Source organism: Eretmochelys imbricata, chromosome 3 (assembly GCF_965152235.1).
Source record: "Eretmochelys imbricata isolate rEreImb1 chromosome 3, rEreImb1.hap1, whole genome shotgun sequence".
NCBI classification, from domain to species: Eukaryota; Metazoa; Chordata; order Testudines; family Cheloniidae; genus Eretmochelys; species Eretmochelys imbricata.
The window spans coordinates 76,863,393-76,881,379 of NC_135574.1; the positions used below are offsets into that span (position 1 = coordinate 76,863,393).

General features: G+C 39.2%; 1 protein-coding gene across 4 annotated transcripts in view; it reads right to left on the minus strand.

The window, feature by feature from the left end:
• ASCC3 (activating signal cointegrator 1 complex subunit 3) overlaps positions 1 to 17,987 on the minus strand; it is a 524,193-nt gene that overhangs the window by 273,654 nt on the left and 232,552 nt on the right. For all 4 annotated transcript variants that reach the window (XM_077812867.1, XM_077812868.1, XM_077812866.1 and 1 more), the window contains exon 12: positions 7,213 to 7,389. In XM_077812867.1, coding sequence (XP_077668993.1) covers positions 7,213 to 7,389 — 177 coding nt within the window. The remainder of the gene's footprint in view (positions 1 to 7,212; positions 7,390 to 17,987) is intronic.

Below are 17,987 nucleotides of genomic sequence, written 5' to 3' on the forward strand. Positions count from 1 at the left end.
CTATAAACAGAGCATCACACATTTACCTGGCCCACTCTTCTCTTTTCCATTCAAATTGTCATAGCTAATGAGAATTTCCACTGTACTATCCCAATTTAGGTTTACACACTACTTAATAAAAAGGAAAAGAAAAAACTTTTTGAGGGGGCTGACAATACTAAGAAAGGAAAGGAAAGAAAAGTGAAATGAACAAATTGTGAGAAGTAGATCAAAAAGATAAAATAAAGGATAAGTGAATGCTAATAGCAATGCTGAGCTTAGATAATGATGACCTATTTAGGATTAGAAGAAATTAAATTATTTACTTTTCTTATAGTTTCATAAACATACCCGGGCGCTTTATAAAACACACATGAAAATATGGTCACTCTGGTAGGTAGTGTTAGAGGGCTTATTCCTTCACCCACTTACTTCCCTGGTCCTTCTCGCATGAACAGAGAGCAACAATACCCGAAGTCCAAAGGTGCAAACAATTCGATGTTTATTGGGGTGAACTTCCAGCAAGCATGATTCCAGTTTCCTTCCTTAGTATCCTCCTTCCCAGCTCTGACACCACAGAGCCTTACACCTGTGTCCCTGTTCCCATTCCTACCCTTAGCTAAACATGATTCCAACTTCCTTACTCCCATTCCCTGTTCCCATTTCCCCCTTTAGCAAAACATGATTCCAATTTTCTTACCCCCATTCCCTGTTCCCATCTCACACACCCACATGCCCACCCCCACCCACACCCACACCCAGTCACTTCCTCATTGACTACAGATTATATAGTAAAACTTGAGTTCTGCTTAGCTATACCTTAACCAATCATTTTCCTGAAATTTAACTAACCAATCCTAACATATTGTAACATGATTATGTAACCAATTATATCCCACCACCTCAATTAGTTTACACCCAGCAAAATTAATTATACAGCAGACAGGAACAATCACAGAACCAGACAGAGATTATACAGACAAACAACAGCAAAGTGGGAACTATAATGACAAAACAATACAGAAGTGAGGATTTCACATCCCAGCTATTGATAAGTGAGTTCTTGCCAGACAGGATGCTATCAAACTAAGTTTCCTTTTACATTTTCTAGGCACTTCCCTTTCTCTGGAGGTGATTGGAATACAATCCTGTCCTGATAGTGCCTAACAGCCCAATAGCACCTTCTTTCAATGTGACTAGTTTGGGATGTGAGGAGGTGACCGTTCGCTTCCCAGCTTATGGCTGCCTCTGCTGCTTAGCCAAAGGCCTGAGCCTAAGCACAGGGCCACAAACTGTCACAGTAAGAGAAGGCCCTTACACTGGCAGACAGTGGTTTTGATTCTTTCTTTTATACCTCTATCACTAGCCAAGTGATAAGAATACACCTAAATTCTTAGAGTATAGGCCTTTACAGACAGGCCTGAATATCTATATCCTAACAGGTAGTATCTGAATTTTGGTGAAACGAAAAGAAAGAGCCCCATTTGTCTGTCCGAGCTGAAGGATGGTGCATGTAAAAGGTTCCATTCTCAGCATCGACAGAACAGACTCTGTTTAAGTTATACACTTCTTGGAATAGGGACTGCCCTTTAGTTCATGTTTTGAGCACACTGTTGCTGTTTAGCATCACTACTTAGAAAGGGATGTGCTTACCATCAGAAAAACAAGAACAGAAATACAAATAAAAGGAAAATAAATTTTTGTCTGGCAATGCTGGAAGAAAGGCAGGAGGCCATGGATGTGCTTTAATTAGGCCACAACTTTATTCACTTAAAATATCTGGAAGTACCCAGCAACAAATTATACAGTACAGAGTCAGCATCATTTCATTATTCATGTCCACATAATCCCCAGACTGATCCCAGCCATCCCTGACCTGGGATCCTGCCACACTCCCCTCATATGAGGTGAAAGGGGGGTCATAAAAGTGTGTGTGGGGGGGATCAGCTCCCCACTGTTCCAGAAATAGGAGCCCCCAACCCCCTTCCTCAGATCTCTTAAGGGAATTGCCTCTCTCGTTGTGGGTTCCAGGACTAGCTGCTCCAAGAAGCAGTCATTTATGGTGACAAGAAACTCTCTCTGCATCCTGTCCTGAGGTGACATGCTCCCAGTCAATATGGGGACAGATGAAATCCCCCATTATTGTTGAGTTTTCTATTTTTATAGCCTTCCTAATCTCCCAGAACATTTCACAATCACCATCCTGCTCAGGTGGTTGATAGTATATTCCTACTGCTATATTCTTATTATTCAAGTACGGAATTTCTATCTATAGATAGAAATATCTATTTATAGATAGATACTAAACTGGGAGGAGTGGTAGATACGCTGGAGGGGAGGGATAGGATACAGAAGGACCTACACAAATTGGAGGATTGGGCCAAAAGAAATCTGATGAGGTTCAATAAGGATAAGTGCAGGGTCCTGCACTTAGGGCGGAAGAATCCAATGCACCGCTACAGACTAGGGACCGAATGGCTAGGCAGCAGTTCTGCGGAAAAGGACCTAGGGGTGACAGAGGATGAGAAGCTGGATATGAGTCAGCAGTGTGCCCTTGTTGCCAAGAAGGCCAATGGCATTTTGAGATGTATAAGTAGGGGCATAGCGAGCAGATCGAGGGACGTGATCGTTCCCCTCTATTTGACATTGGTTTGGCCTCATTTGGAGTACTGTGTCCAGTTTTGGGCCCCACACTACAAGAAGGATGTGGATAAATTGGAGAGAGTCCAGCGAAGGGCAACAAAAATGATTAGGGGTCTAGAACACATGACTTATGAGGAGAGGCTGAGGGAGCTGGGATTGTTTAGTCTGCAGAAGAGAAGAATGAGGGGGGATTTGATAGCTGCTTTCAACTACCTGAAAGGGGGTTCCAAAGAGGATGGCTCTAGACTGTTCTCAATGGTAGCAGATGACAGAACGAGGAGTAATGGTCTCAAGTTGCAGTGGGGGAGGTTTAGATTGGATATTAGGAAAAACTTTTTCACTATGAGGGTGGTGAAACACTGGAATGCGTTGCCTAGGGAGGTGGTAGAATCTCCTTCCTTAGAGGTTTTTAAGGTCAGGCTTGACAAAGCCCTGGCTGGGATGATTTAACTGGGAATTGGTCCTGCTTCGAGCAGGGGGTTGGACTAGATGACCTTCTGGGGTCCCTTCTAACCCTGATATTCTATGATTCTATGATAGAGATTCTATGGTATTGTTTGATTCATTTATGATTTTTCCTCTCTTTGACTCTATGATTTCTTTCACATATAGTGCCACTCTCCCCCTAGCACAGCCTACTCTGTCATTCCTATATACAGTAGAACCTCACAGTTATGAACACAAGAGTTACGAACTGACTGGTCAGCACACACCACATTTAGAACCAGAAGTATGCAATCAGGCAGCAGCAGGGACAAAAAAAGCAAATACAGTAGAGTACTGTGTTAAACATAAACTACAAAAAAAAGGGGGGGGAAGTTAAAAAAAGATTTGACATGGTAAGGAAACTGTTTCTGTGCTTGTTTCATTTAAATTAAGATGGAAAATAGCAGCATTTTTCATTTGCACAGTAAAGTTTCAAAGATGCATTAAGTCAAGGTTCAGCTGTAAACTTTTGAAAAAATAATATTTTATTCAGTTACAAACAGCTGCCATTCCTGAGGTGTTCTTAACTCTGAGGTTCTACTGTATTTTGTACTCTAGTATTACTGTGTCCCATTAATTATTATTTTTTCCACCAAGTTTCAGTGGAGCCTATTATATCAATATCCTCATTTAATACCAAGCATTCAAGTTCACCCATCTTAGTATTTAGATTTCTATCTTTTGCATACAAGCATTCATAAAGTTTGTCACTTTTTAGCTGTCTGCCATCATGTGATGTAACTGAACAGGACTCTTTAGCTAGTGAGCTCAAACCATACGGTAAATTCACAACATTCAATCAATCTTATTATTTTTACCTCAGAAATTTGTTGAAAAGTCATTTGTTCACATAAATTGATTTTATTATGGGGTCTCAATCTTTCTTTTAACCATACACTACATTTAAAGTCCTATCAAGCAAAACTGTGCTTCAGGACATGTTAGGAGATCGAAAGAATCTCTGACTGGAATTTTTGCCTAATTGATGTTTAACACTGGTATGGAACCAAACTTTTGTACAAATAACAGTAAGTTTTGAAACCATGTGTTCTGTTTTCACTTAAACAGAAGAGCATCATTTGGAAAGAGAATTATTTTGTACTTTCTTTGGCCAGTTTTAATTTTGTGCAGGCCAGGTTGTACACTGTAGCTAATTGTTTTCTAACCATATCAAATAATACAGAGGGAAAAAAGCACTGTCATTGTCTAGTGTCTGGACTTAACAACAAAGAAGCAAATACGCATTAACTCATGTACCTAAGAGTTTTATCCACCTTCTACACTAGGGACCCAAAACCAGTTTGTTTTCCAATCCAACTATTAGGTATTTTTCCCAATCTGGGCTGAGATGTATCTGCCCTTTTGACCAGAACAATAACCAGAGAGGGACAAATGCAAAGGTCTTTTCTGTTTAAGTTTTGGCATTTGTTACTCACTGAGGTAGGAAAGGTGTTTGAAAAACATCAGACTAATGCCTTAGACCGGGGGTGGCCAACCTGTGGCTCCGGAGCCACATGCGGCTCTTCAGAAGTTAATATGCGGCTCCTTGTCTAGGCACTGGCTCCTGGGCTGGAGCTACAGGCGCCAACTTTCCAATGTGCCAGGGGGTGCTCACTGCTCAACCCCTGGCTCTGCCACAGGCCCTGCCCCGACTACACTCCCTCCCCTGAGCCTGCCGTGCCCTCGCTCCCCCGTCCCCCGAGCCTCCTGCAAGCCACAACACAGCTGGTCAGGAGGTGCCGGCCGGGAGGGGGAGGCGCTGATCGGCGGGGGCAGGGAGCTGATGTGGGGCTGCTGATGTATTACTGTGGCTCTTTGGCAATGTACATTGGTAGATTCTGGCTCCTTCTCAGGCCCAGGTTGGCCCCCACTGCCTTAGACCCATTGCCTCCTAGCTGCTGAAAGTATGTGGGGAAATGACAGGCTTCATATTATAGCTGCTTCTACTAAAGTGAGGAGGATGCAGTCTGTTTTGAAGGGGCCTTGTGAGCAGTCTATACACACAATCTGGAAACAGATTGCTAATTGGCCAATCTTCACTTTTTCGGATAAGGTTACTGGGAAGGTTGTGGCAAGGCAACTCTCATAATATTTAGCTGCCTCATAGCTCCTTGATATTTGCCAGCCTCATAGCTCCTTGATATTTGCCAGACTAGCTACAAACACTGCATCTATTGTGTTGGCTGATGATCTCCTCCTAACAAGGGATAACGATTAAAAGTCCATACTAATATTATTAGACCTAACAGCTGCTTTAGTGGATTGTGTCAAGAGTTGCTTGTTGGCCCCACAAACACGTTTGTGCCTTCTCCTTGGTCATGGGAGGGTTGGAAGAGTGCAGACAGAGACCTGGTTCTGCAAGGTCTCACACTCTGTTTGGGTAGGTTCAGTTCCTATATTGTCCTGGGAGAAATATTCTGACATGGAGATTCAATACTCTGCATTCCTCATTGAGGATGCCAGCTGCTGTAAGGCACATTCAATTGACTCCACAATGTTTTTTCTACCTCAAATGTCTGATGACATTCTTCTGAGCAATACAAGGACTTTTTCTTGGCTTGTGATATTAACGGAAACATCATATCTTTTTCATTGATAATTTCACTTCCTTGTTACCTTTTTTTTGGCAGGGAAAGGGGAACTAGTTATTTCACGGTCATTTCAACAATACTTTGTGAAGTACTTGAAACAGTCGTCTCCTTTCATTTTAAAGCTATAAAGCTTATTCCAAAGTTGCTATTAGGATACTACATCTTTGCCTTTTTCTAATGATACAGTATGAATAAACTAAACATTCAAATGAAGTATTAAGAAGTGATTAAAGAAAGGCAACAGCAAATATTACTGAAGGTACTTGAAACAATTAATGAAGGTTAAAATATGCACATCATAATAAGTACCATATGGTAAACTTATCCTTGTGTGGACATACGTGAAATGGCTCCCTTATGGTTTTAAGGCACCTTGCTTGTCTGCATTGTGGATGGAGTGAATTATTTAAAGAACCTAATGAGAAAGTCATTTTTCACGCTTTTAAAAACCTACCATATTATCGATGGAGCTCTGACACTAACTTTTGGTTGAAAACGTAATTTTAAAAAAATAGGCAACCTACAGTCTAGCAGGATATTCTAAGGTAGTGTGACAAGTTTGGCTACAAAATAACATGATTTCTTATCTTACTTTGCTTTAGCAATCAGAGAGTAAAATATAGGGGAATTATTTCCAAGCCAAATCACGAAAAGATGTATATTTAACTTGTATTTAACTGCAGAATTTGTATTTTTGTTTTAAGCGTCAAGTACATTTATCTCAGACTGATTTAATATGCAGTAATGAATTCTAATACAAATATAGTTACCTTTACATGATCTGTATACCTTGGTTATATTTTCTCTCTTTTTCTCATTTTGGAAAAGAATATAAAAGACTGGGTTAAAGACTACTTTCATGTCTCGCTATCAAAACTGCATGTATCAAAGCTGATAGCTTTTCCTATGACAGGTTTTGATCATAAATTACTCATATGGCATTTAGTACATCAAATCATATTTTTAACGTTTATGTCCAAACTACTTGAGTACTTTCCACTGAGTTGAGTGCTGTCACTTCTTATGTATCCTAACAGCAAAACAAACCGAATTCCATAATTTCCACCAAAGATAGGGACTGAAATGGGAGAACTAGACAGAACAATCTGCTTTGAAAACACACTTCACAACAAGATTTTGGTAAGGAAACTCACCAACTGATCATAATAACTGCTGTTTAATCAGGATAGAGCTTTGTTATCAACCACTCTGCTTAACGGGGAGAGTACAAAGGAGATAAATGGTGCTTAACCACAGTGAAAATTCTAAGTTCCAGTCTAAGTTATGCAAGATGGTACTATTCTGAAAATTTGGAAGTAACTTCTGAGCCCGGGTGTTTGTGAAGAGATCTACTTACAATGCATGAGGCTCCTGCACTAAAAGAATAATATAATCTGGAGTATTCAACCACTACCCAGATAGGTAGGAAGGCATTTATAAGCACACATGCTGGACTCCATAATTCTGTATAAATGTCCAAAAAACATCTTCCAGATTTTCCATAGTCATTTACCTTATTTGTTGTCTTAATTCCTATAAATGTCTGCCCAAGTGGTACAGGTCGAAAACGGCCATCAAAATAGAATAGTCCGATGTAGGGATTAACATGTAGAAATGTGGCAACATCGAGGTAATTAGGTAATGTAGCCGAAAGGCCCAAAATCCTGATCATGCTCTGTGTAGATTCAACCTATCAAAAAATTAAACAAATGACTTAGATATGAGTAAATAATCTGAGTTTTATAAATCAGATACAGAAAAGGATTAAAACATATCTTATAAAATAAGTGAGTCGCACTATTTTTTCTTGCAAACAGCTAATAGTTTAATCATAAAGGAGGAGAACAGAACACAAGCTGGTGGTTCCTGTCTATTCTATACACCACATCTCCATTAAAACATTCTAATACCTCTTCTCATTAAAACATTTTACTTCACCCAATAAAGTTAATAGTTTTGTACTGCCATAAAAAAGTTGTATCTGTAATAACTGCCACATTTAAAAGGTCAATACAGGGTTTAGTTAAGGAAAAGATAATTAGGCTCCCTCACTCCAATTCAGACCACAAATGTGAGGTTTATGAACCGGAAGACAATACCAAGATAGCTGTTTAAATGGTATAATTAGGTTAATTCATTCTAACACTGCTGTCTGCCCTCTGAATTGATATACAGTCTCTATTGGAAAAAAATGTCTACTTATAACTATATAACAACTTTTTTAATGTAACGACATTATGTTTGAAATGTCTTGATCAGATACACTCACATAAGCTTTTGTTGCATGAGATATTTCTTTTCACATAAGAGTTTATATGTTACCTGTACTTGTAGAGAGAAACCATTTTCAAATATATATATATTTTTTACTATTCTAGTTTAGTCTGCATAAACCTCAAACAATCTTTAAAGTAACAAACCATCATAAAATAATCACTTTTTAATTGTGCAATTTGTATCATCTCCTTTGCATTATGATTGCTTTTTGATACATAAATTTATTTTCTTCCCTGTAAACAGTGCAGATTTTATGATTTTTGTAAGAAGAGTAAAACTGATGCAGAAAAATACAAATTACATGCATTATTCTGTTGAGGAAATCCAAGCTAAGGAGAAATCTCTGATTCTACCTTCCATGGCAAATTGAGACAAATTTGCCAGAGATTTAATGCAGCAGACACATGACGACTTCCATTTTTCAAAGACAAGGCATGTTAAAGTTCCTCTCATGAGAGAGTGCATTCAAGAAAACAGAGCCTCTGAGAAACCAGAGTGAGAGAAAATTTTCAGCATTCTCCGTCATCTTCCTCTCCTCATCCCTCCTACCTCCTCACCTTTCCCCTTCATCTGTTCACATTCATGCTGTCACATTCCAGCTATTCTCCTTTACACTCCAGTTTCTCCATAATAAAAAAAGATATTTAAGAAATTAACCTGATTTTTTTAAAAAAGTATACTAATAAATAGAAAGACGACATCTAAGACTGGAACATGATAAAAGTGTATAAAATAAAGAATGAGACAGAAAAGGTTGACAGGCAGAATGGAAGTTCCCAGTTTTTTAACACAAGAATAAAGGAACATTACTCTGAAATTAAAAGGTGGGAAATTCAAAACCAATAAAGGAAATATTTTTTCCACACAACACGTGATTAAAATGCAGACCTTGTTGCTATAGGAAGTCATTGAAGACGAGAACTTAACAGTATTCAAATAGGAATTGGATATTTATATGGATATCAAGAATATCCAGGAGTTATAATTCATGACAAAAATTCTGTGTTTTGGAGCATAGGTCAATCTCTAACTACTAAAGTCTATAATGAGACCTATGCAGGGGGCAGGTTATCCCATGTCTCCCTTCTGCTAGGTTCTTACATCTTCCTCTGAAGTATCTGGTTCTGGAACTATCAGAAACAGAATATATTGGTACAAATGGACATTGATTAAGTATGGTAATTCCTGTGTTCCTAAATATAGATATGAACTTGGCAAACGTAATGCTAATATTATTGGCATCTTCCCATTCCAACTTGTTTGCTATCAATCATGTTGTAATTAAACATAACACAAACTCTTCAAAACATGCCACTTGTCATTTGCATGTCTCTAAAGCACATAGCACACTTCTGGGGAGTTAAATAAATAAATAAAAATAATAATAATACCTCTCCACATCGAATCTTTCATCTGAACGTACTCTCCCATCATCTATTTTTGGGTGTCCAGTCTCCATTTGAAACACTCACTCTTCAAAAGTGAACTTCACACCTTTCCTTTTCTATCTCTTTTGTCAACTCTGCTATTCGTTCTGACAGAATCTGATCCTTTCCGCACTGTCAGATGTCACTTAGGGCACGAAAAAGGCTCTGTCATACTTGTCTATCTTGGGACACTCTTTGCATGTCCTCAGTGCTGTAAGTCTCAAAACCTTTCCCCCTCTTTGGCCTGGTCTACACCTAAAAATTAGATCGACCTAGCTACATGGGTCAGGGTGGGGAAAAATTTCACACCCTGTGCAACCTAGTTAGGTTGACCTAACACCACTATAGACCCAGGTCAACAGAATAATTCTTCCATTACCTAGCTACTGCTTCTTGGAGAGGTGGACTAAATACATTGATGGAAAAAACCCTTTGGTCGATATAGGACGCATCGACATTATGGCACTACTGGGGCACAGCGGCAGCACCATAGCTGTGCTGCTATAGCCACTGTAGCGTACACATACCCTAAGTATCACTTCATGGAGGGATTCTTTCAGTCGGTATCTTTTAGGTCTTCTTCCAGCTGCCCAATGGCACACTTGCCATGACAGATATTAGATAAGTCTATGCAGCAAAAGACGACCTGTAGGGTTAAAAATAATTGTGTAGATGTTCAGGCTTGGGCTGGACGCCAGGCTCTGAAACCTGGTGAGGAGGGAGGGTCTCAGAGCCCAGGCTCCAGCCCGAGCATATAAAGGGCTACTTTTAGCCCTGGAGCGTGAGCCCAAATCACTTAACCTGGCCTCTGAGACTTGCTGACTTAGTTATTTGGTTTCTTGTACCGTTATTTTCATTCTAAACTCAGCCTGCTCTTCCCTTAGCTTTGCTACAACTGCTTCCTTTATTCTACAAAAGATGATACGGTAGAAGACTTTGTCTATCAGTGAAAGGAATGTAACACCTTTCAATTTAATATAATTACTCAGATCACCTTTCTTTTGGTAGTTTGATCACAGTGCCATTTTTCTGGAGACTTTTCTTGGTCCCATACTTTATTGAAAAGTTCAGTACTTTTAATCAGTGGTCTCATCATCACAAGCTTTCAATGTGTGCCAGGTGACTGTCTTCATCTGCACCCATCCCAGGTTTTAACTTAAACTCTGCTCCGACTCTCAGGACCACAAACGGTTAAACTGGCAGATGCTCTATCTAGTGCTTTGCCAAGTTTTCATTTTGTCCTTTACCATTTTTACTACCTACAACGTAGCTCAGGCTGCACTCAGAGTTTTGCATTATAGTATGAAGGAGATTAATTTGTTGGATGAAGCATGTTTCTCTATTTGTTGGACGAAAAAGAAAGTACTTTGTGAAAATGCGTGGAGTCTGTCACTGACAGTGAAAATATACTGTGTGAGCATTAAGAGTCAATGAAGAGATGTCCCATAACTTGGTATTTCCTTATTTTTTAGAGTTTGCGTGGGTGAGATGTCACACACACAACCTTAAGTCCTTTTGAATAAAGCTGTTTATGGAAAACTATACACACAAATACTTTATGCATGTGTGTGTGTGTATGTGTGTGTGTGTGTACAGACACAGATTGCGAATATATATGTGCACATGCGCGCACACACAAATTTCCCATAAATATTAGACATGTGTATATACACGTGTGTATCTATACACACAATATGCATGTATATGTACATACATATATACATACACATACATAAAATGATTGTTTATGGAAAATTCCACACACACAGGACCTGTCCCCTAAGTAATCTAAATCCCTTATACTTCAGGGCATAATCCAATCACTAAAATGGGGTTAAGAAGAAAATTTCTTATATTCAGGTTGTCCTTTCATTGTCCTTAATAGGATTTCCTTCACCCCCATCCTCCCCGAAGCTCCTGGACATTAGCCACTGTCAAGGACATCACACCGTAAGCGATGGACCCCTGGGGTTTATCTCAAATTCCCATGTTCCAAACTACTTGGGGCACCTTATATGAAAACTAGACTTTTGTCTCTAATGAGCTAATTTGGTCCTGTTGCTTATGCCTTAAATGGGATCATACCTGTTCATTAAATCAAATGCATTGGTGTAGAGATGATGACAGTGTCAGAAAACAGGATTGTACATCCAGGCAGGGATTAATTAGTAGAAACATATGAAATGACAAAAACCACAGTCTGGTTTCTAGTAAAAAAAACAAGAGTACTAAAAAAGAAATAATATACAGGCCAGACTGCCTTTAAGCAAGACATTTTTTTCAGCTTCCCAGGAAATGAGTCCTTTTTTATTAACACAATCACCGTGCAAATGTATGGAAGCACAATTTGTTAAAAATATTATGAAAAGTATGATAAAATCACAAGAACAATGAACATATTAAAAACAATTATTTGTGTACAGTAAGATGCTTTCATTGCACTTTAATTTATTTCTCCAAAACGGCCTCTATTGCCCATATGGTCCAGTTTAAGCGGCTTATTTTACAGAATGTATACAGTATATTTGGATAGTTCATTTTGTGTGCATTTAAGTCAAAGAAAAAACAACATTACTCATGCAGCATATTGTTTTCACTCAGTCGTTTTTATTTCTCAAACAAATTTGTTTCCTGAAGTCTTTGTACTATGCCAAATGTGATATCTTAAACAAATTGTATTTTTAAAGTTATCTGACCACCTTATAAATGTTCAACTGCAGAAGAGGTTTTGTTTTGGTCCTACCTGCCCACCAACTGAAAAACACTCCCTACTGCATAATAGCTCATTAGGTTTCCTTCAAATTTCCAAACACACACCCACAACGCAGTACTTGGGACCTGGAAATATGAAGGAGATTTCATCCCAACATCTGAGAGATTTCATCCCAATTTAAAAAGTTGTAAACCATGGATAATGGTTTAGACCACCATTATTGTGGTCTGAACCATAACTGCTTTGCTAGTGTGGCTTTAATTCCAAATAACGGACATAGATTTAATCTAAGGATATTGGTGCGGTAGAGTGGAAGTTTCACACTAGATACCTAATTAGTCTCTCTGAAATGCATGAAGGATGAACAAAGCGCCTGATTTTCTGCCTGATTATGTCCTATTCAAAGAAGCATCAAGTATGTCTTGAATATCAGGGCAGCAAAGGACTCAGTCGTAGGGTGTTTTACATAAAGACAAAGCAAAGAAAGTGTGATGTCTTGATTAATGTGGAAGGATTAAATATTCTTGAGAAAAAAGAGAGGACACGCTTCTCAGGGGACATGAAGAGGAAAGATTCCTGATGCAGAGAGAGCCCAAACTTGAAAACCTGTGTACAGAGACCGTTACAACAAGCACAGTAATTGATCATCAAAAATACAAACATGCATAAGGAAAAATAGCTGTCAAGTGGTCAAAGTGTACTTATAAAGTGGTGTGGTGCAATGTGATCACAACTTGGATGATTAGGCAGTGGATGTGATCCACTCAATAGCATAGGAATACAGTAACATTAGCTAACTGATTGGTTCTCATAGAACACAATAAAGCACGAAGAACAGATGTGCACAGGGAGAACTCACACTTAGTCCTTTATTTGAGGTCACACAAAAAATCTCCAGAATAAGCAGCAGTTCAGACCTATAGCAGCATCGCCCACCCACTGCCTCGGGTCCCCGTTCTTAGGAACCTCAATAACTTTGACAGACTTTCATGTGTTGAGTAACACCTCTCCTTGGGGGGTCTAGGTTTATTAAAGTTTAAAAGGCAACGCAAGAACTCCCACCCAGCCTTCCAAGCTGATTCACAACCCTTTATGCAGCGTTCTTAGTCCCATCCCTGCTGCTTTCCTCTAGCAGATTTACTCTTCACACTACAGTCTTCCTAGCTGGCTCCTGCTCCGTGCAGACTTGCATCCCCAGCCCTCTGTCTAAGAGCCAGGAAGAATCACTCTGTAGAATATCTCATTCAGTCCTCCTGCTCCCTGGAATCTCTCAACTTCCAGGACTTTGTAGCCAGAGATTCCCTCTCTCCCCTTTGACTGTACGGTGTCTCTCTTATCTACACTCCATGCCTCATTTAGACACACACCTGCCTGTCATGTGACACTGCTTATTTTCTGCACCTGGGGAGTAGAGCTAATTGTGTCACACCTGAGGCTGGACCCATTTCCTCCTCAAGGGCTAGTCGCCTTGTGAAAAGGGAGATTTTACATTCAAAAGTCTTGCACCAAGAGAGGCCTCGGAGAAGAGACCCTGAGCAAGCATGGTAAAGACTGCATAGGAGGAGATGTTATCCTCAATAGAGCCCCCGTCCCATCCTTTCTGCAGGAAGAGGTATATGAAAGCATGTACCAGGCCTTTAAGGCCCCCTGCTGGAGGCCCCATGACTCTACTGCAGCACATGTGGGTCTTCCATGCCTTTCTGGAGAGGCTTCATATGAAGTAGACAATAAAAGCCCAGCAGTCTTAATTAAAAGCACTGCAGGGGCATAAGTAGTTCAGTTCCTGGCTGGGACTGGTGCAGTAAGGAAGGGTGCTCCACTCTGGCCACAGAAGCTCAAGAGAACCAGAAATTGAGTTCTGGTTACATTTTGCTTTCTGCAAGGATAGAGTGGATCTGAGAACTGTAACTCCAAGGGAATGGGTGACAGGGCAGAGATCTGGTGGGAAGAAGACCAGGAAAAATAGTATCAGCTAATGGAGGGAGTTAAAGGGAGCTGTATATAACCACTGTTCATGGGGTCCCTGGGTAGGGACCTGGAGTAGTGAACAGGCCCAGTTTCACCCAGGAAGTGGCCTCAGCCCTGAGAAGAGGACAAGAAAGGGCTGGAATTTAAAGGACTCGGGGAGGGGCTGAAGACCCTGGTAACAGCAGCTAGACAGTCTGGTGAACCCTTGGTTACCCCTCTCCCCTGGAAGGGGACTGACCTTGAGAGAGGACCTAGCTGGACGGCTGGGGCAGTGAGAACCAGTGAAGACAAGAGTCTCCAGGGAGAAAGCCCTAGGGGCAGTGCTCTATAGCAGGACAGCTGAAGGACCTAAAGTTAGCCCGGAAGAGGCTGAGAACTGAGCCCAGAGACAGGAATGAAGACACTAACAAGGGCACAATGACAGTCCTCGTTGGATCTTTTTTTACCCAGGAAGGGGTTCATTCATGCATATTAACTGTGCGTGACTTGGCTGGACAGCTGAGCCACTGAAAACCTGCCTAGTGAGAACAGCAGCCGACAGGAGGTGCCAGACCCAAGAAAGATTGCAGCATTGTACCTAGCTGACAGAAGGAGCTCATGAGAGGTGAGTGACCCATCACAGGGAACAAATTATAGTTTAAAAACCTGTGCTGGATATGCCTGATGCTAATAACTCTTCAGAAGCATAAAGTGTGAACTGATTTCAAATCAATTCCATTTTTCTCTATTTAAACAACTCTTTCGGTCTTGAAATAAGACCAGTAGGCACTTGCTGATATACTAGTTCTGCTGCTTGTTCACAGGCACCAGCAAGATGACATCATGTTAATCTGGAAGTCTACTTGCATTCTTTTCTTCTAATCCATAAAGAAACTGAGATCTAGACAAGTTAATACTATATATTAATTTGCTTAAGGCCCTTAAAGTAAGAAAATATTAGCTTCAAAATGCACTTGTGGGTTCCTTTAATTCAACACACAGTAAAACTACATCAAGCATTTAACAAAAACACTTCATGTTAACTCTGGAACAACGTACTGTCTTGCACATCAAATATAGTTCTGTGCTATATAGACCATGGTTTCTGAGCAAACCAATAAACCCATGTCTTCAAACTATACCATTTTAGCTTGAAAATACCAGTTGTAATCTGCAAGGCTTCACTGGTGACACCATTGTAAATTTAACATTTCAGTTAAAATTTATCATCTGGCAAATATGTTAGTTTGATCTCTAATTAGAAGATAGGAAAAAATCTGTCCTGAATTCTAACTCCATATGAAACTCAAATGGGAGGGTTAACATTGATGCAAGCATAATTCAAAGTATCAAACATCATTAATGGAATTTCCTTTTCTACATAAAAGAATGCTTAAAATATCTGAAAGTTAAAGTTTTTAGCGCGATGATTCTTCTGTTTCATGTACATTAACCCATAAAAATATTGGAAAGTTCTGAAATAAATCCACAGGTAAATTCTGGGGGTTTATTTTGCTTAAATATGAAGATATAAACAAAATACTCATTGAAATACTGTTAATAATCTAGTTTAAAGCCACAAGTGACAGAATATTCAACATTAAATCAGATGCTTTTTAAAATCATCCCTCAGTATGTCAGTGTTCTCCAATACACACATCACAGTATGTTCAATCAGATTTCTCTGATTTTTCTGTATTGTCAACAGTATTTAAAGTAGATAGAGTAGGAGCCTCGACTAGGAATTTCATTGGCTTCATGAAGTTTGTTAGGTTATCAAGATTATTTTTCAGGGTTGGGGTGGGTCAGTTCACATCTTTGTTATTGTCAATGATGTGGTACATTGTATGGACTGTTACATTAAAGTTAATCACTATTGGGCATCCCCAAGAGCAAGCAACCTAAATCCTGATCTAAAAGAAGGAAAACAGGAAAGAGAGAACCATTTAAGCACTGGGTCAAAAAAAACAAAAACAAAACCACACCACACCAGATTCCTCCCCCAAAAGTGTTCTCAGCACTCAAGGTTAGGACCAGAACTAGAACTGCTTTTAAAAATAAAAGGGAAGCAGGAGGTTGGGGTGGAGGTTGGAGTACAAAATATCTCAAAAAAACATCTTGGCAGATTAACATCAAATTTACACAAAACAGTCCCATGTGCAAAGAGATCTGCATGTGAGCTCTTCAACAGAAACTAATCCTTCCTCTACTGAAATAAATGTAGAGTTTATCAACATAAGACTTATTAATTAAAAATACCTTAATTATGGAACCAGTTGCTCTACAGTATAATAAAAGTAATTAGAAAAGTCAATATTTGTCAGCCATAGGAATCTCAGAAAATGTGTGGCAACTGATGGAAAATTTTGACTTTTTAGTAACAGCCACTGTACCAAAACTTTCATATAAAATCAGCAATACAATAAAATATGACTCATTGTTTCCTTTCATCGTGCCCTTTCCCTGTGCCTTGGAATCCCTCTTTGATCATGTACCAAGATTCTTTGCTCACATCCAACTCTTTCCTAAAAACTCACTTTGATCCACTTGCCTTCCACCACTAGCTTTCCACCACTCTGCCCTTCTATTCATACAAAATACTACAAACTTTTTTTTTAATAAGTAAAGAACCAGGGAGCAACAAGAAGTGTGCTCAACCTAAACAAGCCAAATTCCTTGACAGTCATCACTCTCCTTGCTCAACTACTTTGTGCTTGTATATGTAATCTGAATTGAAGGCTATTTGGGTCATAAGCTATCTGTAAAGTATCATGCATGCTTATAGTTCTTTATAAATACAATACACTACTACTACCCAGGAGATACAGCGTGGCCAACCTAATGCTGTTGTGGTAATTGTAAAAGGCCAGAGGAAAAAAGTTAACTGTATATCCTTTTCTCCTCCTCCTCTTTCTGCTGTAATTATAGCTTTATCCTTTCAGTGATTTATATCCAGATGTGAACTTTATTTTTTTCTAATGATTTACAGATTTTTTTTAGAATGTGGGAATCAAAACTGATTGTATATTTTGTGTACTGTGTCTTCATTTGTAATCTCTGAACGTGTTAATTTGTGTTTATGTTTGCCCGTGTATGTTTTTAAAAGTCTGCCTTAACGCCCATTTGCATATTTTATATACATACGCTGCATAAAAATTCATATTTTGGTGTTCCTGTGTCATTCATTGTTTTTATTACAGTTGTGCCTAGAAAGTCTCTGACCCCATCGTACTAAGCACTGGGCACACCTTTACTACTAAAATTGCTTGAGTGTCCCAAATCTAAACATTTCTAAAATAATGAAACAGTTATTTTTAGAAATGTAATTTAGAATCTAAACCAGTTGACCTTGGTATTCACTTTAAATGTGTTCTTCATTCTACCGAAACATGTCCTTGAAGAATTTATTCTTAGGGTTTAGATGGAGGATGTCTTCAATGATCTTGAGCTAAAGATCTCACATAAGAAAAATCTGCAATAAAACCTCAACAGTTACAAGATTTCCTTTTGAGGAATAAATAGCAATCTTGTTTGTGTGTCCAGTTCTTTAAAGGATTCACTGTGCCTTATCAGTTTGATAAACAGGCTGTTATAACACTTCAGAAACAGGATTAGGTCAAGGAATAAAGCTGTTTTATATATGTATCTAATTCAAAGGAAACTACAATTCTGTTGGGGAAAGTGACAGCACATCTTCTCTTCGTTTAGTCAATACTGTCATAGAATCATAGAACCACAGAAATGGAAGGTACCTCAAGAGGTCATCTAGTCCAGTCCCCTGCACTTTATCTAGACCATCCTTGACAGGTGTTTGTTTAACCTGCTCTTAAAAATCTCCAATGATGGAGATTCCACAACCTCCCTAGGCAATTTATTCCAGTGCTTAACTAACCTGACACTTAAGAATTTTTTCCTAATGTCCAA